This window comes from Myotis lucifugus, unplaced genomic scaffold (assembly GCF_000147115.1).
Source record: "Myotis lucifugus unplaced genomic scaffold, Myoluc2.0 scaffold_150, whole genome shotgun sequence".
In the NCBI taxonomy this organism is placed as follows: domain Eukaryota; kingdom Metazoa; phylum Chordata; class Mammalia; order Chiroptera; family Vespertilionidae; genus Myotis; species Myotis lucifugus.
The window spans coordinates 1,377,620-1,401,442 of record NW_005871198.1 but is presented as its reverse complement, the minus strand read 5'-3'; the positions used below and the strand labels follow the sequence as shown (position 1 = coordinate 1,401,442).

Here is a 23,823-nt window from a genome sequence, read left to right as displayed (position 1 = left end):
GGCACATGCCCCGCTTGCAGGCTCGATCCCCACCCAGTGTGGGGCATGCAAATGGCAACCGATCAATGATTCTCTCCTACCACTGAGGAGAGGGGGGAGGTTTCTCTCTCTCTCCCTTTCTCTTCCTCTCTGAAATAAATAAAAATACTTTTTTTTTAAAGTTACACAGGCCTGGTAATGAACTAAAACGATATAGGCCACTGAGCATTTAGATGTCACAATACAAATGTCACAATGTGACATTTTCAGGTGTGACTTGTGAAACTGTTATTATTTTATAATAAAATTCTTTATAAACAAAGGAGGCTATAGTTTCCCTCAGAAAATTTCACTCCAAAAAAATGTTTATAGTGCTTGGCATTACAGTAAACTAGTAAGGCCAAGGTGGTTCCGAAGTCAATAAAACACCACAGGTAGCAAACATTAGGTTATTTATAAACTGAAAACGGTTACATCCATAAAAGATAACAAAATAACTATGCCATAACCCTCCCTCACACAGCATGTGATGTTATCACATAAAATTGCCTTATACCAATTGTCAAAATTGGAGATGACCATAGTCTATACAACCAGCAGTTAAGTAACTTTTCACTTAAGAGACACAAAGTAAACATATAAATGCCAGTCAGTAGCAGAACACTCACCTGTAATATTACTAGTGTTAGGATGCCAGGGAATGAGGTAAACAAATTGAAAAGTTAAAGTCGGTGGTGCGAGAGCAGGCTAAAAGGCCATCTCAGATAGTGAATAAAGCAAAATTGGATTTATTTCAGGAAAAGGGGATGGGAGATGGGGATATCCTAAGGGAAGGACTACAAGCACTGAGCCAGAGGGTGTTGGGTCCATGATGGCAGCAAAAATATACTTAGGACAGTGAAACAAGGAAGGGCATAGAAGAACCAACAAAAGAGCCCAGACGGAGCTTCTTCGGCTCCCTGAGAAGTCAGAGAAAAGGGGGCATCAGGGACAGGTTCAGGGGGTTAGTTCGGGACGAGCTGCCACTGCCCACTGCAAGTCTCATGGGGTCCCTTAGAGAACAGAAGGGGCAAAGGGAATGGCGCAGGAGTGCTTCCCTGAGGGAGATGCGCCGGGTCCTTTGTCCTGAGTGTATTTCGCTCTCTCTTGCTGGTGGAAATCTGAGGGGAGGTGTCAGGGGAGGGACTTAATAAAATATTCATCAGCTTCCCAGGTGTGCTCTTTCAGGGTCCTGGTCTCACTGATTGGTCGGTGCCAGGGCAGAGGGTCATTAGTCAATTGGGCTGGTCTTGAGGCAGCCACAGGGTCACTTGTCTGGTTTTGCTTCTTTTCTGGAGCTAAAATACAACTGAGGCCTAGAGGTTCCCTTTAGGGAAGAGAAGGTCAGAGGGTCCAAACCATATGAGCAGTGATATGCTAGGGAAGGACAGGTTATCCTGGGGGTGAGATTCTTGTTTACCCAGTGTTGCCCCTGGCTAGGCATCTGGGGCTTTCTGCCCTGGTGAGTTCTGTACCTGCTCATGTGTGTCTATCATAAAAATAAGCGCTCTATTAAAGTAAGCGCTCTATTAAAATATTTTTAATTATCCCTGGCTATATACTGAAAAAATAATAATTAAAAAAAGACAGAAATGAAATTCCTATAAATACTTGAAATTGTTATCGTGCTTTGAAATGAGTAAATGTAAAATTTCACACTTAAGTCAATGTCAAATGGCAGTCATATAGTTAAATACCTCAGGTTTCTTGTTTTGACTAAATTCTTCCCATTTCCCCTCCTTTATTTCTTATTCCATAACTCTTAACCGTTCTCTTCCAGAACTAGCAGCATTGCTCTCTTAGTTTGGATCCAAAGTTTAAGTGATGATCACTTATCAGAATGTGTGTGTTTTTTTCCCCCTTTCTATTAGATTCAGCTATCATCTGAACAGTAAAATCCCATTAACTGGAGGTGGTGTGTGATGACTTGTGAATCGTTTTAATATCTGAGTTGCAGAACACTTTACCAAAGTATGGGTTTTTTAATACTTTGAAGTATCTTTCTAGCAAAGAGTGCTTTTTAACATGTTGACTGACATCAGTCCTCTAGAGAATTTTTCTCATGAACAGGTATGGATGCTTTGCTATTAGCATACTGTTTATATCTGAAGTGTGAAAACCTAAACCAATTCCTTCTCTCAGGAACTGTAAATAACTCCCCTGAAACTAGTCATCTATTTCCTTAACACTCTCTTTTCTGTCAAATAGTTTAAAAGGTAAATAACAGCCCAGCTTCCATTCCAAGGATCCTAACTTCCAAACCATAGACTGTTCCCAGTTCCAAAACAGGTGGTCTTCTCAACCTGGGATGCAGGAGCGGGAGTGGTCTCCAGGCCTCCCCCTCCCAGCTGGGGAACCAGGGGATCTACTAGTATATTTGGATATTTCTTTTTTATAACAGATGTATTTTTTATTTCAGAGAGGAAGGTAGAGGGAGAGATAGAAACATCAACGATGAGAGAGAATCATTGATTGGCTGCCTTCTGCACAGTCCCCACTGGGGATCAAGCCAGAAACCCAGGCATGTGCCCTTGACTGGAATGAAACCTGGGACCCTTCAGTCCTTAGGTTGATGCTCTATCTACTGAGCCAAACCAGCTAGAGCTACATTTGGGTATTTCTTTGAGAAATCTCAGCCTCAGGCTCTTCCTCACTCAAAGTAACCAACTCCCTCCAACCCACTGGGGGGACATTTGATCATCAGTTCAATAAACAACACTTGGCACAGAGCCTTTCGCTACCTAATTTGCATCCCAATATCCTCCTCTGCTTTTAGTAAGACTAGACTAAGGGGCTGCTGGAGAAGAGGCATCAATGCTCCTCTGTCCAGTTAACTACATTGTTCCTCTAAAGGTTGAGAAATGGGTTTAAACGTGATAGTATTCATAACCCTAAGCCTTCGGGAAGTATTTTGAATTAGGAGGTTATACCATACTGACATACTAAATGCAAAATATCTATATTTTTATCATTACATCCTGGAATTAAGCCACAGAATAAATGTGGAATAAAAATGTGTCTTAACAAAAAGTTTGGCTACCAGGCTGCATAGATGGAAAGACTGAGCGAGAGAATGACGGAAAGATAGAAGACAGGCAGACAGCTACTTTGCTGGATACTTTTATATATTGAATTACCTCCACTACAAGTGTCCAATAAATGGGAGGTTTTGTGTTTGTGTTGTGTTCCTTTGTTGTTGTATTTTTAGTCTTGGCTAGCTTTCCCATTCAGAATTTTTTAGATGTTCTATTGAGTATCATCATGGGTATTTCAATTTTTTTAAATCAAGTTTTATTGACATAGTGTGTGGGTTTTTTTTTTTTACCTCAAGATGCAAGTTTATTTGAAGACAAATGTGAATGGGTTTGTACAGATATGTCCAAAATACATTTGCCTTCTGTTGTTTTGTCAAGAGTAACACCAAAACAGGTAAAGTAAATGTAAATAGCAATCATAGCTTCTTTATTTACCACAACATCCAGCCATAAACAAGAAACAAAATACTATAAACAGTACTCAACAGGAGTGATCTCCACTCACGAAACACTGAGCTGTAGACTTCTGAGTTTGATAAACACAAGGCACTTAATCCAACCATCCCTAGTCAAACATGGTTGTCAGTTAGTGCTTGAAGAACCAATGAACAAGTCATTGTAATAATAAGTTACGTCTGCACAGCTCCTTCAAGGTTGGTAAAGCTTATTCACATAAATTACCCTGGTTAATCATGTAACTAGGGTGGTGGTGGCACTGTCCCCACACTGAGAATAAGGAAACAGGCCCAGGTATATTAAATCACCTACTTACTAAAGTAAGCCAACTCTTCATAATCCACCAGAAGTGCCAGAACATAACAGTGGAAGAATAATATTGGAGTTTATAAACCATGTGACCTTGAGCATATCACTACTGACCTTGGGACAGTGGTGGACATTATATGAAAAAGTGTGGTGCTTTCCTGCTGTTTTGGTGAGATCTGCAATGAGAAATTCATTTCCCATTGTGACTCAGTGCAAGGGGACACAAAGATGTATAAATCTATTTAATCAAAAGCAACGTTTCATGAAATAATACTTCCGCTATAAGATATATGCTTATTTTTATTATTGTTGTTGTTACATTCTCTTCTATTTCATGATTTGACAGCTGGTTGCTACCCATTGATTTGAATTCTGTACCCGCAAAATGCGTGGTTACATGCAGTTTGAAAATACTGAGCTGATGCCCATAAAGTACGTAGCTCAGAGCTAGACCCAGTAAACACTAAAACGATAGCTACAGAAAATAATATTTTTAAAAATAAATGTCACTATAGGTTAGTGGACCTAAAACATTAAAAAGGGATTTATGTTTTGCCCATGAAATGACAGTCTAGACAAGGCATGTAACCAGCCCAGAGAAATAGATACAAATGGCTTCTGTTTCTGACACAGAATCAGGTAAACCCACGTACTGTTGCGTCATGTCATCAGGCTTCAAAGAAGTGACTAAATACACTGAGAAATGAATTACAGATCTGTATTAGTCCCTGCTGAATTAACAGTGTTGACATACAAAGTAATTCAAAGTAGAAGTAGCCTGTCAAAAACAGATACTAAAAAAATGGGTTGTTCTGGGTAATGTAATCATGTGCTTACCTCAGAATTGGGGGTTTGGGGGGGTCCTTTCATTTCAGTCACTGTGGCCACTATTGGTAAGCTTTCCAACCTCATGAATTACAATATAACTAGCATAATTAAATTTTTGATGATGCTTAGCTAATTCAGCTATCATCCTGAAATCAATGAATTACTATAGTATTACAGGCATTAAAGAAAGAGAATATAAACTCAAGTCTACTCATTCCAGATCAAACAGAAGTTGACAGCTTAACTACATCCCTGGGAGTTCATATTAACATATGCCTCTTTCCTATAAGCATATTTAAGTGTGAAAAAACAAAAGGTCCAGTTAAGTTAGTACTATGCCTTTAACACTAAGTAATGCTTCTCTTATCTCCTCTCCCACTTTGTTTTAAGAACGACCAGTAATTCAGAAGAATTAACATCTATATTTTGTTTTGAACAGACTGGGTAAATTCTGTTATAGAATTTAGTTTTAAGTTGTAAAGTTTGGAATGCTTCCAAATTCTTGAAATTGTTCTTATAGGAGGGAAGATAATTTTCCCCCAGATATAAGATGAAAGATTTTATGTAAAATATGCAGAGAAAAGTCATAGAGAAATCCATTTTGCCAAAATAAGTGACTTGGGAACTTGTCATATATTATTCAACTCAACGCACACACACACACAGGCTCCTACCAAAAGGAAAAAAAAATATGCATACACAACATATTAACAATCAACACTTTTAAAAATAGTCTAAAATATGAATATCTTACTTTTAGGGAATAACTTCATTGTAGGGTATTGCCTAACAAAGGCATTCGGGGCACAGGAATTTTGATTTAGCATAGCAGGATTAACCCACAGGACATTTTTTAGCACTTGACATATTTTTGTCTTATAGAAATAAATGCTATAAGAGCAAGTGTGAAAACAACATCCCATGTGACATTGGTAGAGATTAAATTATAATTTTTTAAGTCACATAAAATAATCAGAAGTAACTTCAGTTGATAGTTGAGAATTCCGTGGAAAATAATAAAAGATTCAACCTAGAGCTCAGATAAATTTATAATAAAAAATGTTTATTTTTAAAGGTAGATTTTTATAAATGTTCATTTCATATACACCAAAAATTCATCAACGCAGCAATGTATAGCAGCATGGGATTCAAATCCATTCACTGTCACTGTCAATGTTTATTCTTCCAATATTTCTGAATAACTCAAATGCTGAGTGCACTTGTGAACCACTACTGGTGTGTTATTTCAAGGATTATATAATAATAATCAAGCTATACTGGCTGGAAACCCACTTCCTACTGTGTAATATTCTGGAAAAGATGGTGCTTAGCATGAAAAGGTACATAATTCAAAGACATTTAAAAGCTTACTCTTTAAGTAGACTTAGCAGGGATCTAAGTAAACAGTCCTTAAGGAGAGTTCAACTACTCACACCAAACACCTTGGACCAAAGATATCCTTCCTGTGCAGTGAGAAACTTGAGTTAAGCAGAAAGGCAGTGTTCTTCGGACTTTTCCTAAGACTCGGTTCTGTAATGAATGCTTCAAAAGCCTTCTGATATCTGCATTTTATATCAATGAATCCAAAGCTTATTGATAACTAAATCCTCCCTAATGGGTTTCAACGTGGACTAGCCTTTCTCACACCAAATTCTGCTCTGTGGGGAGAGTACTGTAGAAGGGCCCATAATTAAAGAGAATTCACTCACTAGACCCCTCACACCCATATCCAAGATCATAATGCATTCAGTGGTGTGCTGGAGCCAGTCCACACCAGCTCCTGACAGTCAAGTGTTAAAAGTTTCAGCAATTTTGTAAGCCAGGTGTTAATCACAACCATTTTTAAAAAACAAATGAAAGAAACTTACATTCGAATAAATTAGACTTAAAACAGAGGTAGTAACTCAGAAGTCATCGCTTCCTAATTATCTTACACAATAAAAGCCTATATGCTAAGTGCCCGGTTGTCAGGTCATCCGGTCAACCATAGCATAATATGCTAATGATATGCTAAGGCCACTCAACCGCTCGCTATAACGTGCACTAACCACCGGGGGCAGACAGTCGACTAGTCGACTAGTTGCTATGACGTGCACTGACCACCAGGGGGCAGACAGTAGACTGGTTGACCAGTCGCTATGACATGCACTTACCACCGGGGGCAGACACTCCAACAGGTAGGTTGGCTTACTGCTGGGGTCCAGCCAATCAGGACTGAGCAAGACGGGCCGGGCATCCCCTGGAGCCCTCCCGCAGTCCCTCCACAGATGGCCAACCTCCCACATCCCTCCCCGGCCCTGATTGTGCACCAGTGGGGTTCCTCAGCCTGGCCTGCGCCCTCTTGCAAACCAGGACCCCTTGGGGGATGTCAGAGAGCCAGTTTCAGCCCGATTCCGCAGGCCAGGCCGAGGCACCCCATTGATGCACAAATTTGTGCACTGGGCCTCTAGTTTTACTATATTTTATTATGATTATGTTATATTTATGTCCTTGAGGGTATTTACTTCTCTCTTATCTGTATGGTGGAAATAACGCACAATGGTGCGTTACTACACTTCTCTCCACAACTCTGTTCAATGGTGTCACATTGGTCATGTGAAGTCAGACATACTGGGAGTATTCACATGGTGGAAACTGGCAAATGCTCAAACCTGAACTTGGGTGGTTTTGTTGTTGTTGCTTTTAAGATTTTGATTGTTAAACATTCCCCACCATCACCATCACTCCCTCGTTTTTTTAAGAGCACTGTGTGCCCATTCTTGGGAATTTTGTGATCGATGATCTTTTGATGCAGAAAGGCCTAAGTAATCACATCAGGAGTGAGTGACTATCTTTTCCCCAATGTGCTGGTGGTACTCCCACTGCACCTCCCACTCTGATTTATAACTTATTTATTTCTCAGCTCCCCCAACTAGTCTGTGATGTCCTGGAGTGCAGGGACTTAGTCAATGTTTTCATCTTTTTGCCTTCTGTACTAAACACACTGCCTGGCAGAAAAATGGACATTCATGAATTACAGGCATACTTTGGAGATACCACGGGTTCAGTTCCAGATCTCCACAATAAAGCGAGTATGGTAATGAAGCGAGTCGTAATCTTGTTGCTGGTAGAAGGTACTGCCTTCAGTTTGTAAAAACACAACATCCATGAAGCACAGTATAGCAAAGTATGCCTGTGCTTGAACTTAACCAAATTAACATGAAAGAAATGAGACAAGCTCTGTCATACACATCTTTTTTTTTCCTTTTTTTCCATCTATTCACATCTTATTTAATGAAGAGGTCTCTTGCTTAACAGCCTAAAAGGGATCCTAATCAATCATATGTATTCACAAATCAACTTTGCCTGCCCCAACAAGGTATTGCCCAAAAGAAAGTGCTAATAATTTAGACTGGTATCACCTATTTTGACAAGCTCGAAAATATATTACATTTGACATGCTATCACTAAAGTTTAAGTCTATTGCAATAAAGTATAGAATAGATATATCTTTTCTGTCATTGCTCACATAAAAACAATACTTGATGTAGCTGTAATCCCAACAGCAGATGGGGGTGTCAATAACAAAAAAATTTCCACCTCAAAGAAACCTCTTACTGTTTGTAAAGCATTGGCAGCTGAGCAGGTAAATGCTGACATGACATTCTACCCCGCCTTTCTCCCCTCCCTTTACTTGATACTCTTAATCAAATCACATGCTTTTCTACAAAGTTGGCAACTGGGGAAGTTTATGACATAATTATGATGAGTGATGGGGGTGAACCAAGTGCCTCAATCTACTGGTATCCAGACTCTCTAAACTGCTGAGAGAGGAGTAAAGATCTTCAATGGGTACTCAAGTGAATGGTGTGTACCTGTGGGAAATTCAAAGTGACGCCCATGGAGTCCTCTATCTAAGATTAAGGAGTGAAAACGAGCCTCAAAGCAATTCCCAGGCCTCACCAGGGATCTGCATTCCTGAAAAGAACGGCCAGGAAAAGACACGAGCTCCTCTGCTCAATCTCAGAGACGACCTTAGGAGCACGGAGTCAGACAGAGCGCCTGGGTCTTCTGGAGCTACCTGCCGCCACACTTGCTGGTTTAAGGGCCTCTCCATCGCCTTCATGAAAAAAGGCTGGGAGCCACAGGCTGAACCACACGGGGTAGAATGTATAGTTCCTGTGTATATTAAGTTTAAATTCTCGATGTAAGAAACAAAGATTTTAAAAGTTTGACACTGACAATTGCCAGGAAGCAAGATCTCAATCCTACCAAGAATAACAGTTTTGCAGTTGTTGGTGTCTTCTTGGTTTTTTTTTATGCATTTGAAATTAAGGAAGGAACTAAGGAAGATTACATGAAGGTGGAAGAAAGCAAGGTGGGGAGTGGATTATAAGAGTATATGCTTTCTTAGGATGGTTACCCCTTCATTTCAAAGCTGTGTTAACCTATATGCACAGAACAATGGACAGGCCTGGCTTAACAACCTTTCACTAAAGAAGTTATAGGTCTGGGGCACAACTACTCATCATGACCTGCCCAGTTAGGAATTTATAATCTATAATAATAAAAGCATAATATGCTAATTAGACCGGATGTCCTTCCGGATGAAGCCGGGGCTTCGAGGGAAACCCGGTCCCGGGTGCCTGCAGGCGGCCGAAGGAAAGCCTGGGTCCTAGGTGCTGGAGGGAAGCCCAGGTCCCAGGTGCCAGAGGGAAGCTGGTGCCGGCAGCCAGGGGAAGGAAGGCCTACTCTTGCACGAATTTCATGCATCGGGCCTCTAGTGGTTGTTATAATAGCCCTGTTAACTCAAAAGGATGTTGCAATGCAACTGTCAACCTATTTTTGCCCACCCCTGTATTAGGAACATCCAGACAGGATACAAAATTATGTTCAATTGAAAATTATAAAAGCATTTTGTCAGGGTCACAGAAGGAGGAAAGCACGAGGCCAAAAGGGGCAAAGAATTATGATTTATTAGGTCATCTGGAAAACCAGATGGGCTAAGCCCCAAAATGACGCCAGCACGCAGGGATAGGGAGTCAGAGGTTTTAAAGAACTCTAGGAGGGCTTTTTCCTTTTTTTATGTATATATTTTATTGTGTTTTTTTACAGAGAGGAAGTAGAGGGATAGAGAGTTGGAAACATTGATGAGAGCGAAACAGAGGTTTTAAAGGACTCTAGGAGGCCTTTTTCTGGGCGGAGAATTCTCTGGGTGGGTCCTGAGGTGAAAGATAAAGATCTTAGCAGATGGAATGTGGTCTAAGGGGAAGGGAATGTTGGTTGTGAAGTGGTCTCGAGGTCAGTTCCCAGGGGAGGGGGTACCCATTCAATTATTTGATCAGACCTAACACATTTATTTTGGTGAGATTCAAACCTACAGTGCAAAGAGCTTCTCTGATAAGTGGATAATTATATCTGGAGAGCAAATATTTTCCTAACTATAACACATGAAAAAGGGAAGATTGTTCCCATTACAGCCAGAAGACAGGGAGTAAGAAGGTGAGAGGGTATAGAAAATCTGCAGCTTGGATTCAACATGAAATCCTCTTCACTGACTCTGCCCCTGAGCTACCAGTGGTGGAAAGGTTAGGCAGCCTGAGGCTCCACAGCACAGGACTCTAAAATGACTCTACCCTGTGGACAGTGGCTTGGGGATTAAATGAATTTGAAACTACCTGGGCTGACAAAGATTAAATTTCAACAGCAAACTTTAAAAAGAAAGCAAAAAACATTATCTAGAATTCATAGGTAAACAATGTTCTAAATGTCAGTATGCGTTTACTTAGCCTATGTCAGTCCCATGCAAACAGCTCTGCAGATCTTTCCTCCTTCTCTAACCTCTGGGGGAACAACATTCTTTAGGAGCTAAGGCGGCATCTCCTCTCGTCCGCTAATGGTATCATCTGGAAATCTGAGTGCCGCTCCTCGACTGGATGTATCCCTGGGATGGAATGGACAAGACACTTCTAGAAGTAGTACAGATCGCACTCTTCAGCTTTCTGGTCAACTCCCTTTTTAATCTGACTCCCCCATTAAAGGTTTCATATTTTAGTTGAGATTCAGTCCCTCCAGAGGGTAAGCAGTTTCATGAATGCCCCAAATTTGCCACCTCCTCCAAACTGTCTGAAACTGAATGAATGTTATTAGTGTGCCAGGCACTCTTTCAAGCACTTCCATTCCCCATTCCGTATTCCTCAAAACAAACATCCAGGGTAAGTACGTGAATTTACTCCATTTTACGGATGTGGGAGCTGAAGGCAAGTGGTTAGATTGTGTAGCAGGACTATGTTGGAACCGGTAGTCACCCTCAGTAGGCAGTCGGGTTCCTCAGTCTGTGATCTTAAAGTTATATTTTCTGAGTGTCCTCTGCTCAAAGATACAACGGGCACCGAATGTGACTGACTCGACTAAAACAAAACAGTTTCCTAAATTTCTATTTTTGAAGCTTGGCAATGCTGGTTTTGCTTAGAAAACATTTGCACATCTCCCACATTAAATGTTCTCCTTAACTCACACACTGCAAGCCATGTGGGCCTCCTTTAACCCAGAGGTTCAAAAATCTCCATTTCCTGCTAGGCCAATGGGCGTATTTAAATGACAATACTGTTGTCCCCCTTCAAAATGAATGACCAAAGCCCCAGGAATGCAATTTGCCAGCTTCCGGTACAGGTGCAAGTGCAGGTGCAGGTGCTGAGGGTCAAGGTCCACCCAGATGCCAGGCCACCCCATCTCTCTGCTGGTCTCTGGCCTCCCTCTCTCACAGCTGCCCACTTCTCTGGACAACCCACTCCACTGAAGCTTTTGGGAGAAGGCTGATAAGAATCTGGACAACAGCAGCAGCTGATAAGCATCTGCAGGTCCCAGCAAACAGGAATCTGCAGCCAAACAACCAGGGGCTCTTTGCATATGAATGTTCACGCTGTGAATGCACCTCAACACGCAGTCCTCTAAGTGGAGCTTCCTCCCCGACCCCAGCCCCACCTCACCCTGGAAACCTTCCTGATCCTGTTTGCAGAGGGAGAGCAAGTCACTGGGAGCCTCCAGAAAGCACGTGTGCTCTCTCCTCCGTTCGTCTTGTTTACTCCGATTACTCAACTTTTGGGAAAATTCCATTTGGTGGAATTTTACGATCACTGTGGCACATTTTTGCGTCCTTCTCTGGTAGGCTTCCAGCTTTTTGTGGGTAGGCTCAAGGGTACGGAAAGACTGCTGATGCATTGTATTAACCCAGGCAAGTTCCAAAGTGGACCAGCAAATTCCAAGAGACAGACTGCGCTTTGAGACTGGCCAAGACACAGGTGTAAGATCGGTTACAAAATAGCCCCGGGCGCACCTGTTAATCATTAGATATGGAGCTGCTCAAAGGGTACACGCCCTGCCTAGTCATAAAGTCACATGGGCTCCCATAGCACGGGGACAATACCTGGCTCACCGGCCAGCATACCCAGGGCCTGACACAGCAGAGGCACATCATAGATGCTCAAATATGTGGGGTAGAAGAACAAATAAACGGGCACAAACCTTATCAGAATCACGCTCCCATTAACTAGGCAAACCAGCTGGAACAGCAAGAGTGTTTTTTAATCTCTTCATGAAAATATTCAAAAAGAAAAACTACACACACAACTTGCCATATAGTATCACAGTGCTTACAAGATGTTTACCATTTTTCAATGTAAGCACATAGTCTTTACGAACATGAATTCGGGGGGCTGCGTTTTACGAGACATAACAAAATTACTCATTGCTCACAAGAACCTCCCTGACTCTTCTTTAATCACCTCGCTTTCCCCCAAAACTCAGATATGTAAACAATTTAGACAGGCAGTGTATAACTTAGGCACACAAATATACAAAGCATCTATTGTTCTCATTTCCGTTCCTTAGCATATACTTTGTGCCTTCAATAACAATTCCTTTATTACTAACATTTATATGTCCAACAAAAATATTTACGTATTCATGGTAGTTTACAATTATTTTTTAAAAGTACTTTCACATGTATTACTCATTTTACCTTTAAAAGTGTCCTACTGAGTAACTGGAGAAGAGATTAAAATCACTTTGATTGCAATATTCCCATTTTGGTGATAAGGCCATTAAGGATGAAGCAGAAAGAAATTACCTCCAAACTGCAGAGCCTGAAAGTGACAGCTAAGACCAGAGCAGTTTTACAGCAAGCCCAATGCTCTGAATGAAAACGGTGTCGTACAGATCTCTAAACAAGCGTTTTGCTCTCTCTGAGGCAGGTTGCTGCCAACCCCTTCACTGTGTATATTTCCTAAGTATTTAAATGTGAGTTTAGATAAAGCAGCAATAATGAGTCAGCGCTGGATAGCACCGTGCTCCAACCTGACAGGATATTAGATAAATTATTACAAATGTCATCATTCAGGAGTCACAGTTATCACACCTGATAAAGCTATAACATGAAGTAAAAAAAAAAAGTCAAAGAAAGTAGGCAACACACAGGAGAACAATAACAGTTTATTAATTTTTTAGGGTAGTAGACAAAGGTGTGTAAAAATAAACCTCCAGTGGTAGAAGGAAAAAAACCTGCTGACGCCAATAAGCCTTCCTCCCCCGAGCGAAGTCTTTGCCTCCTCTGTGCCAGGCCAGCTACTCTGGCCAGAGAAGGGCCATTAGCAGCCCTGGAAGTGCCTGGGGAAGTTACACTGCCCCAACCTGGCACAGCCACATCTGGGCCCCTGGGCCCGTCACACCCAGCTTTCCGCCACTAGCACAGCCGTGTCTCTAACTACAGGCCAGCTAAATCTCTCACTGGAGGGGAAGGGAGGGCTGGGCCAAGAGCTGCTACTTCTCTACATTTTATTCATTATTCAGTACCTCCTTACAGCCACTCTGTCGAATATCCCATGTTGTTCAGATGTCATAAAGTTAGGCTGAAGAGAGAGGTGAGAAGGTCAAAATCATAAACAAGTTTACCTCCATCTCTGGAGTTTTTCAAAATTAGTTTCCAAAGTGAAGAGTTACTAGGTTTTATTCAATTAGGATCATTTGTCACAGCTTAGCTTACCCTCTGGCTTCTGTTAAAAATAAAGACATGTATACATGCAAACAAGCAGTTCTTCTCTGAGATATCAAATATTATCACCTCATATTTGGATTACTGTTCTAAACAAAGCCAATCATTAAGTCAGGTTTGCATTTGGAAACAGTGTTTTACAACTTCAGATTGTAAAACCAAAATAATTAAAGAAGACCTTGAATAATAATTATCTATATAAATTACCATTAAGCAAAAACAATGTGTATGTGGTAACAACAATGACCTAAAAATAGAAATCTTGAGTTTGAACTCAAGTTCTTCCAAGCTGTATGACCTTGGGCAAAGTTCTGTCCATTTTTAATGTTGGACTTATTCAACACTAAGACAATGAATATAATAAAATGTGTACTTTAAATCAGGGTTTAAAAGGGAAACCCCCCCCCAAAAAAAATTCCCTAAATTATGAACAGCTGATCTGTAATGTCCATGTGCAATTTGCCTCTTGCCTCTTCCTCCTCCAGCCCCTTCCCCTTGGAGACTAAGGCTGAGGCCACCATGCCTTCCTGATGTCCAGAGCTGAGAACCATCTGATCTATCTTTTCCATACCATCTCCTTCCTTCCCCTCAGAAGGATTATAAATACCCACAGGTAGCAACTTCCTCTTTCTTTGCTTTTATTGCTCACACATTATTTATCAAGCAGACTGTAGTTTGGTTGCCTTTCCACAACCCAATCCCCTCTATGTTGACAACTGATGGTTTGATTCCCAATTCCTTCACCACCCCCCTCAACCCTTTACCCTCCCCTCCCTCCGCCCCCCACATCAGTCCATATGACCTGGCTGAGGACCTACAGCTGAATCCAGAATCCTAGTACACTAAGCCAATCAGCACACGGACTTTCCCTCAGTCATGGGCTGGACACAGGATCCACTTGATTCAGAGTGAACCTTAGGGCCTTTTCAGGTGCAACCAGCACATAAGTTCATATTTTCCTAACGGACTAGACTAGAACCTGGGATCTTGTGGCTTGGGAGCTGCTGAACCTACCTGCTCTCTAAATATGGGCCCTCAGAACAAAGCTCCTGGAGCCCCACCCCCACCCCCACCCCCACCCCGCGAACTAGTGAACTAAGTTGCAAAGGCAGAGAGAGAGCATGTCCCAAAGGAATTATGTGAACTCCTAAGTCAGTGATGGCGAACCTATGACACGCGTGTCAGAAGTGAAACACGAACTCATTTTTTTGGTTGATTTTTCTTTGTTAAATGGCATTTAAATATATAAAATAAATATCAAAAATATAAATCTTTGTTTTACTATGGTTGCAAATATCAAAAAATTTCTATATGTGACACGGCACCAGAGTTAAGTTAGGGTTTTTCAAAATGCTGACACGCCGAGCTCAAAAGGTTCGCCATCACTGTCCTAAGTCAAGCTCCATCTTGACTGTCAGCTGGAGGACACGATAAATTCCCCTATTGTTGCAAGCAGTCTGGGTTGCACTTTCTGACAATATGCAACCCAAAACATGTCTAATTGTTACACATGTGTATATACTCAATAATGAATTCGGCTCTACTAGTTCCTCATGCTGTCATCTAAGACAAGGTATTACTTAACCTCTCTTCGGCCTCAGTTTGCAAAATGAAGATGCTTTCAATATCAAAGAATTATCATGAGAATTTAAAATTATGTAAAACATTGATCATAAGACCTGGCAGGTCGTAGGCACTCAATAAATGGCAGCTTCTATTGTTTTTGCAATTGCTTTCAGGAAATCTCTGCTCTCCAATGTGTAAGAGAATAGATAAACTGGATTACTGCTGACAATAATAAAATTAGAGAACTAATGCAAAAATCAAGTTCTAGAATTTTAAAATTAGAAAAAGTAACAAGTCAAAGCCTTCAGACACTAAGGCCCTTGAACATGTATGGAAGTACCTTTCAGAGCTTCTATCCATTACCAAGTTCTCTAACACTGATCTGTCCTCAATGAACCCTCTTCCTTTAAACACCAATATCTAACATAGGTCAGTGTAAAAAGTCTTGCCTTATAGCTTATTCATTAACCAGAACTATTGTTTTCATGTTTTGAACAATACAGTGTAAGCAGGTTTTCATTTACAGTATCAGACCCTAAACTCCAGCTCTCAATAATAGCACAATACAACCAACTACTATGGGTTGACATTAATTTATACTACTTGTTTTCCATTAGTCTCTGCCATGACGGTGTCATTATGCCAGTATTTTCTGAATCGCTAGCAAATGGCAAAAACAAATATAGCAGTTGTGATTTAATCAGACTTCAATGTTGAAACAACCAGCAAACCTAGACACATTTAGAACAGTAAATGGTAACAAAACACACTTACAGGCTCATTAATAAGAAGGCAATTAGGTCTTCTGGGAGAATTCATTTCCAAAAGAATGCTAAAGCAAGCTATAAAATGCAAGTAAAATTGTGTTTTGACATGAATAGTGTGCACTGTCTATTACATCATAATTTTTCTCTTGAGAGAACTGACAAGAATCTCTGTTCTTAAATATGAACACAAAACATAGCAAAAAGAACTCCAGTGATAGTGAATGTATTCTATCTCACTCCTATTCACTATATTTGGCCTATCAATGAGCTCCTTATTACAAAGACACTTAAATTATCCTTAGGGGAAAAAAGAGAAATATAAAACAAGAAACTGCCGCTACTAGTAATGTCAGAGGGAATACTATTTCCTGTATCAACATATAAATACACATATCAATGAATAGCATATATCATGTTTGGCTCCTTGGATAATATGCTTACCTTCAAATATGCTTATACAACAAGTTTATAACCAAATCTATTTAGCTTTATTTTTGTTCTCTTATAAAAATCCTTCTTTCAAAACTGTCTGAGTACTCTTCAAAAACCTGCAGAGTATTGTTGTTTTGATGTGTGTAGGGTGTTAAATTATAATTAAGTAAATACTGATCAGAAATATTAATTCCAGGGAAATCTGTTTCATGTTGTAATTAATCCTTTCACAATACTCTTACAATTCTACAGTAAAGTGCATGTGGCAATTATTTTCAAACTGAGTTGGTTTTTTGTGTGTTTTTTGTCATCCTAGTGTTTCTCAAAATTATATGTTCAAGCAAATCACCTGAAGATTTTATTAAAATGCAGAGTCTGGGTGGGCTCTGATAGGTCATCACAAGACCATCACAAGTTTCCAGGTGAAGTGAACACTGCTGGTCCACTAACCACACAATTCCAGTAGCAGAAGTCTAGGGCAGTGGTCGGCAAACTGCGGCCCCTTGAGTGTGGCTCTTCCACAAAATACCACGTGCGGGCGCGCACGTACAGTGCGATTGAAACTTCGTGGCCACACTCAAGGGGCCAAAGAGCCGCATGTGGCTCGAGAGCCGCAGTTTGCCGACCACGGGTCTAGGGCCCTTTGCAATTGAGGGGTCCAATGACCATGAAGTTATCAGCTATCACCCCCTAGGTCGGACCTAGGTGGGCAGTGAGGGCGCTTAGAAAGGCTTCCTCTCTACTCATGAATTTGCTGACGCTCCTAAGGCAAATCATGTCAAGGACCTGTGACCAGTCTGCCACTTACAGCTGCTAAGTCACCCACTGCCAAACAAGGATTAGGGGTATTTCTGTAGCTGGTCAGCTGCTGCCCTGGACCGGGTTTGGAGAGTCAGCCTACAACCAGCTGGTTAAGGAGCAGGCTGCATTGGGAAGGGTTTATATAAATAGATTCCCATCTGGAAGGAGAGTTATTATATTTTCATTAAAAGTAGAGCATAGTACACTACAGTATATACTATACAGTTCACTTATCTTCCATTTCAGTTTTTTCATCTATGAAATACAGAAAATAATTACCTAAGTCCAATATTCTTTTCAAAAATATAAGTATAGGGGCTTGACTCCCATCTCTAGATGTCCTTAGCTTCCTTGTAACCTGAACCTTTGGACAATGAAGTTCTATCACTGTTAAGATGTGTGTATGTATATGTGTGTAAATAGATATTTACATCTTTTACCTTTCCCAGCAAATAAATGCAAACAAACTCAAGTAGGCACTGTTTTATTTGGCTTTATTTCCAAGTTCCTCTTAGTAAAATAATTTCTAGAATGATACCTGTAGAAGGTTCCACCAGCACTGCCCTATTCATCATTTTTACTAACAGAGCTCTACAATCTTATAAAGTGGAAACATGGATTATTTCATTAAGGACTACTTAATTTGCTCCTAAAACAATGGTAAGTGACAAAATAAGCCACTTATAATTTTTATAGATTATCAACACACAGAAAAGAATGCCAAAACGTTCGGACTGAGTTAAGTGGGGAAATGGCAATGTTCCACAATGCGATCAATGCGATCCTTACATCCCGAACTGATGTTTTCCCAGAACCTCAACAATCTGACAACCCTCAACAAAACTGGGTTTTTTTTAATTATGCAAATTCAGTTTTATTACTAGAATATTAGCTGCAAACCAAAAGAATTCCCACCAGTATGCCACAGGAAAGCAAACATAGCTCTCACAACAGAATCTTTATGGAACTAATAAAACATTACACGGGGAACTATGTTTCTTTAAGAAAATTTTTCCTAAACACATTTTCATTAAGATGGAGTTTAAAGTTTATAAACCACCTCTAGAGTTTGCATTGATATCAAACATTCAAACATATTTTTTTAAATGTTTTCCAAAGCATAGCTGTATGTAACTTACCTCATGTATCTCAAAATACCCAGCAATGTGGCACTCAAAATTTCTATTTCCATTTACAAAAAGGAATATAACGTTTCTCTTCCATTCAGAGCTATATAAGCACAAACGAATACATCTTTTGTGACATTACAAAATTATTTTATGGGTGTGCAAGTTTCTTTTTGGCTCTAATTGAAATAAAAATTAGCCTGATTGATGTACTTGCTCACTTTGTCATCAAATATCAGTTTAAAACATGTCATGATATGATAAAATACCATTATTCGGTAACCATGACAAGCAACATGAGTTTTGATGAAAAAACAAGTCAAAAGCAATTATAACCGTTTTAGGCAAAGAGAAACACCATTTGATAGAGGAACACACGTCGAATATACATGATCAAAGGGGAGAGTCTGAGAGGAATACACAGAGGGAAATTTTTAGAATAGAAAGTGTTTGGACAAAGGCAAAGGATGATTCTAATAAACAAGTCAAAATAAGTCTTTTTTTCCTCTTTAGAAGAGTAAATAAAAGATCAAACACACACACACTCACACATGTGCCTACATAACCCCCAGCATCCTTTGTTTTTTTCTTTAAGAACAATCTGTAAACTTTCTGTTTCCTGCTCTTAGTCTTCCAGAATCCCTGACTTCCGGCCCTGCATAAAGAGCAAGTAGGGGAAATGGGAACAGCACCGGACAGATGACATCAGCATCTTCTGTGCCTCTGAGGAGCAGATTCTTACTTAGCACATCGTACACTGTCTTTAATACCACCCTGAGCAGACCTAGAACCCTGTACTTCAAAAGGACTAGAAGGCAACAACACAGTTTCTCTAAACAGGATCCTATTACATGAATTAAAATTTTTAAGGCCATAATAATGTGTAGTAAGCCATCACTGCTAGAAATATAAAATTTGGTAGGCCCGGCCAGCGTGGCTCAGTGGTTGAGGGTCAACCTATGAACCAGGAGGTCATGGCTCGATTCCCAGTCAGGGAACATGCCTGGATGCGGGAGGCATGCAGGAAGCAGCTGATCAATGATTCTCTCTCATCATTGATGTTTCTCTCTCTCTCTCCCTCTCCCTTCCTCTCTGAAATCAATAAAAGTATATTTAAAAAAACGATTTGGTAGGAGGATTGGTGTTTGCTCTGGGTAGTGGTTGAGTCATATTTTCCCGTTTTAAGACCGCCCAGCACTAAAAGGTATTTGGTGAAAACAAAAAGGCTGTGATTTTGTGTATGTGTATGTGGGGCTTTGTAGCTGCCAGAGAAGAGTGGGAAGGAGTGTGGGAGAGGGGAGCAGTGGCACCGGGCCTGATTTATCTTTGAAATTCACATTTATGAATACAAAGAGAAGAGCTGTCAGCGGCACACATGCCAAAGCCCAATTGCAGCCAGAGCTGCCTCTCCCGTCTGGGTAGGCCAGGCACAAAATGACATCTTGCAATCTAGGAAAATCAACAGAGTGGAACATAAGAAGACCAGTGAGACAAAGACCAGTCCCGGAAATAACCAGGTACACTTTATTGCTAGGGATTAGAACTTGGAGTTTTAATGAATTGAGAGACTGACGGATTGCGGCCAATCCAAACCAGAAGACCAAAAGGCAAACCTTAATACAAGCTGTCTCTGATATAATATCCTAGTGGGAAATACATGTAAGAGATATTAACTTCACCTACCAAGACATCCAGGAGTCAGATCCCAGGAAAGGGGCCCTGCTTAGTGGCAGGGACTAAGGAGCCAGTGAGTGCCTCTTACAGTGTGCCATGCCAGAATCAGATTCAAGGCAGGATCCTGAGCTGCACTCCAGGCTCACATCATACCAGAGAGACAATAGTCCCTCTCTAGGTCACTGGTAAGACTGCATCTAAAAAGCTGCATATTTTTCTCCACGCTGAAATTAAAAAGCTGAACAACCAACAGATAATTGAACTAACAGCTAAGAAAATGGACTTAGAATATATTAGCTAGAATATATAGGGATATCAATAATGACTCTTCCCCAGATTTAACTCAAGATTTACATGAGGTAAGTAAAAATTAAAAGATAACTTTTCTCACTGTGAAATTATGGCCTGGCCAATCTGGGATGTTGATGTTTAATAATGATTAAAATAAGTGACTGGCCGAGTGGGACACACAGAGAAACAACCTGAACAGCCTATACTCACTAGAAGATAGAGCAGGAGTACAGACAGAAGTCAAGGCACATAGCTACTTTAATGTATGATCACAGCCCAGACAGCTGCATAATGCTTTATAATTTACAGTGCCAGTTCACATAAACTATTTTATATGACCCTCATCAAAACCATGTGGAAAGGTCAGAATGCATTTTATTATCCCCATTTTACAGATGAGCAAGTTGAGTTTCTAAGTTACCTCATCTGTGACTGGGTTTGTCAGTCATCAGAGTCCTAGTACAGAAAACTTTCTTACATCATGATATCAAGAGATGACAGTTACACAACCCAGTGAATAAACTTCAACACATCTTTGTGCTTCTATGCCTCAGTTTCCCCAGATGTAATATATGACACTGGGGAAATCTCTCATTTTAAGTGAGAGATTAAGTTGAAAGAATATAAATATAAGTTGATACTTATAGGCAGTTCTGGTTTGAAAGAGGCTCACCAAGCAATAGTTTTACACTTTAACTCTAAAAGCTAAGACTAAAGTCACAATGATGAAAAAATTCTTAAATTTGTGATTAAACAAAGTATACCGGATGAGTACCTACATCAAAGATCTAACAATCCTGTTTTTCAAAATTTGCTTTTGAAATTTACTACATTAGAAACCACCTATGATCTAAATCATTGGCCTAAATGGGTATGATTTTAAAAATACACGAAACAGGTTATTTTAAAATTCTGTTAATACATATTCATTTTAGACTTTAAAGCACTTTTATTTAAATGTCGCTCAAAATAAAAGTTCCTCATTTAAAGAATATCAGAAAATCAGCAAGAAATAACACATGCCAATCTCAATCTATGTCTATGCAACAAATCTGACTGCCAAAAAGGCTGAATACAATAGGACACCAAATGACTTATGATAGCTAGAAAATGCACTTTTTTTTTTTTTTTTTTTTTTTTTTGCTAAATAAACTTTTAATTTATGGAGAAAGGCAAATCCACAACCTGACTTTAAACTGTGGAATCAAAGGCATTAATTTCTGGACAAATATGTAAATCCTGAGTGGCAAAATTTTGAGATACAATTCAGGGGGAACTACATATTCTTTTACTTAAAATGTAATATAAAGTCAAATGTTTTGCTTTGTCTCTACAGAAAAGCCAGGCATGTTTAGTCAACTTACTTGAACTGCATGTCTAGGAAAACAATTGTTCATTAGAGATATCTGATGAACATTCTGCTGGAGGAAATTTAATATTTACTCTCTCGTTAAAAGGGTAAATAACATTTGAAAACAGAAGAAAAGTTTCTTTACTGCTGAAAATACAGCCATCAGCTGTTGAGACATTAACTGTTGCAACTCTAGAATACATGTAAGTTTATTCATGCAGATGACAGAATTCAAACTTTCAATGAACAAACTACATGCTTTTTCAACCATAGGCTCTCCGTGCAGGGATAAACACTGTGAAGAAATCAATACCCACTCCAACTTGTCTGCATACAGTGACTGCCTTAGATCAAGCACGGTTCCAGGTGCCGATACTCATGGGCAATATATGTCACAGGTGCATGCAGTCATGCTTACTTCAGAAAGAACTAAACTAAGACATCAGGCCATTCATTCATTGCGTAGAGCCGTTGTCCTTTGCATACACCCCCCATATACATAGCTTTTCCTCTACACGCTGCATTTCATCATCTGCCTGAGTGAACAACGCCTGAATCCGCTAACTCCTTTTATAGAGTTCTAAAGAGGGGAGAGGGGAAGGAAGGGAAATAAACAGTACTCCGGATCCCAACGATCTGAGTTTATTTCCTGGAAACCGGGCAGCCAAAACAAAGAGAGAAACAGACGTGTGCAAAGTAAGTTGGTTCTCCGCGTCCTAGGGCCTCCGCCAGGAGCGCGGCTGTTGCTTCCCCGGGTCTCCTCCAGCGCCCCTAGGCCACCTCGGCGTCTCCATCTGCACCGCCAACCCGGCGGCAGATGCGCTCGCCAGCCAGGCTGAGCCGGGGGATGGGCCAGAAAGTTGCTGGGATCGGCGGGAAGCAGACCGGCGCCCGGGAGCCCGCTCCCCAGCGTCCACCTGGTGAAACTCCAGAGCCCCCAGAGGAGAGAACGAAAGAAGCAACCGCCGGGAAGGATCACAGAACTGGAAGGGAACACAGGACGGGGCCGGGAGAGACCGGTTTTCCTGGACTCCCCGAAGTGGCTTTACCAAGGGTCCCAGGTAACCCCAGGGACCGCGCCGCATCCCTCCTTTGGGGTACTCCGAGCGGGCGGCAATCATGTGCAGTCCCCGGCACCCAGACCCGCTCCGGGCATGGCTGTGCCCCGACACCGGGGGTCAGGCTCCCCGGACCCAGCTCCCAGCCCTCGCTGCCCAGGACCGCTCGGCGTGGATCCTTAGGCTCCTCTTTCAAAACATGCAATGAACACACGGAACCCGCTCCGCTCAGTGCCCTGGCGCAAAGGGCAAAGCCGGGAGCTGCCGGCCGCCGGGGGAGGGGAGAGAGCCGGGGGGAGGGACCGGGAAGTAGTTAGACAATAGTCAGGGGAGGTTATTCCCGGGACAAAAAGCACCTGGCAAAGCGCGCCGAGGTCAGTGCTTCCGAGCCTCCGCGTTTCTGGCCGTGGCTTCCCGGGGAAATGTTTTTGCAGACCCAGGTGGCCGACAGCAACAACCGTGCGCCACGGGCAACAGAGTCGCCGTCCCCGGAGTCGTAACTACTTTTTCTCCCCCTCGTCCCCCAGCTCCGTGCAGCCCGCGCTGGACACCGAGGCTTCTTCCAGTTTCCCGAGAAAAGCAATGTCTCTCTCCCTCCCGCACAGCCCAGCCAGCCCGCGCCCGGAGCGAGGAACAATGGGTCGCGGAGACAAAAGTTACCTGCGCCGAGTGGCGCCCAGCCCGGGGCCCCGGGGCCCACCTGGCACCAACTCTGGGGACACCTCTCCCCCTGCCCTGTGCCCCCCGACCCCGGGCCGAGAGAGCTTCCCCCCAAGTCCTAGCCTCTGGCCCTGGCGAGGAGCCTCTGCACCCCTCCGGGGCCCGGGCGGGCATCGGGGCCACTCACCTGCGGAGAACTGGCCGCGGGCCGACCCCAGCAGAGGCCACGGGGAGAGGAGCCAGAACGCCACCAGCGCGGGCAGCGCCGCCGCGGCTGGATCCATGTCGACTTTGGGAGAAGTTTCAAGCAGCTTTGCAAAGAGCTGCCGGGTGAACCGCGCGAAAGATACACGAAGGGGGGGGGGGGGGTGGGGGGGGCTAGGGGGGGCGGCAGGGCGGAGATTGCCTACAGCACTCCCGCC

At 41.8% G+C, this 23,823-nt stretch overlaps 1 protein-coding gene across 5 annotated transcripts in view; it reads right to left on the bottom strand.

Annotated features, from left to right (window-relative positions):
• The window catches only part of PTPRK (protein tyrosine phosphatase, receptor type K), a 466,477-nt gene extending 442,660 nt beyond the window's left edge, over positions 1-23,817 (bottom strand). For 3 of the 5 annotated variants that reach the window (XM_023759153.1, XM_023759154.1, XM_023759155.1), the window contains exon 1: positions 23,589-23,740. In XM_023759153.1, the coding sequence (XP_023614921.1) occupies positions 23,589-23,685 (97 nt within the window). In that variant the 5' untranslated portion in view covers positions 23,686-23,740. Of the gene's footprint in view, positions 1-23,588 lie in introns of all 5 variants that reach the window. The other 2 variants (XM_006095061.2, XM_006095062.2) reach the window with 1 other exon arrangement.
• Positions 23,818-23,823: the final 6 nt, after the last annotated feature.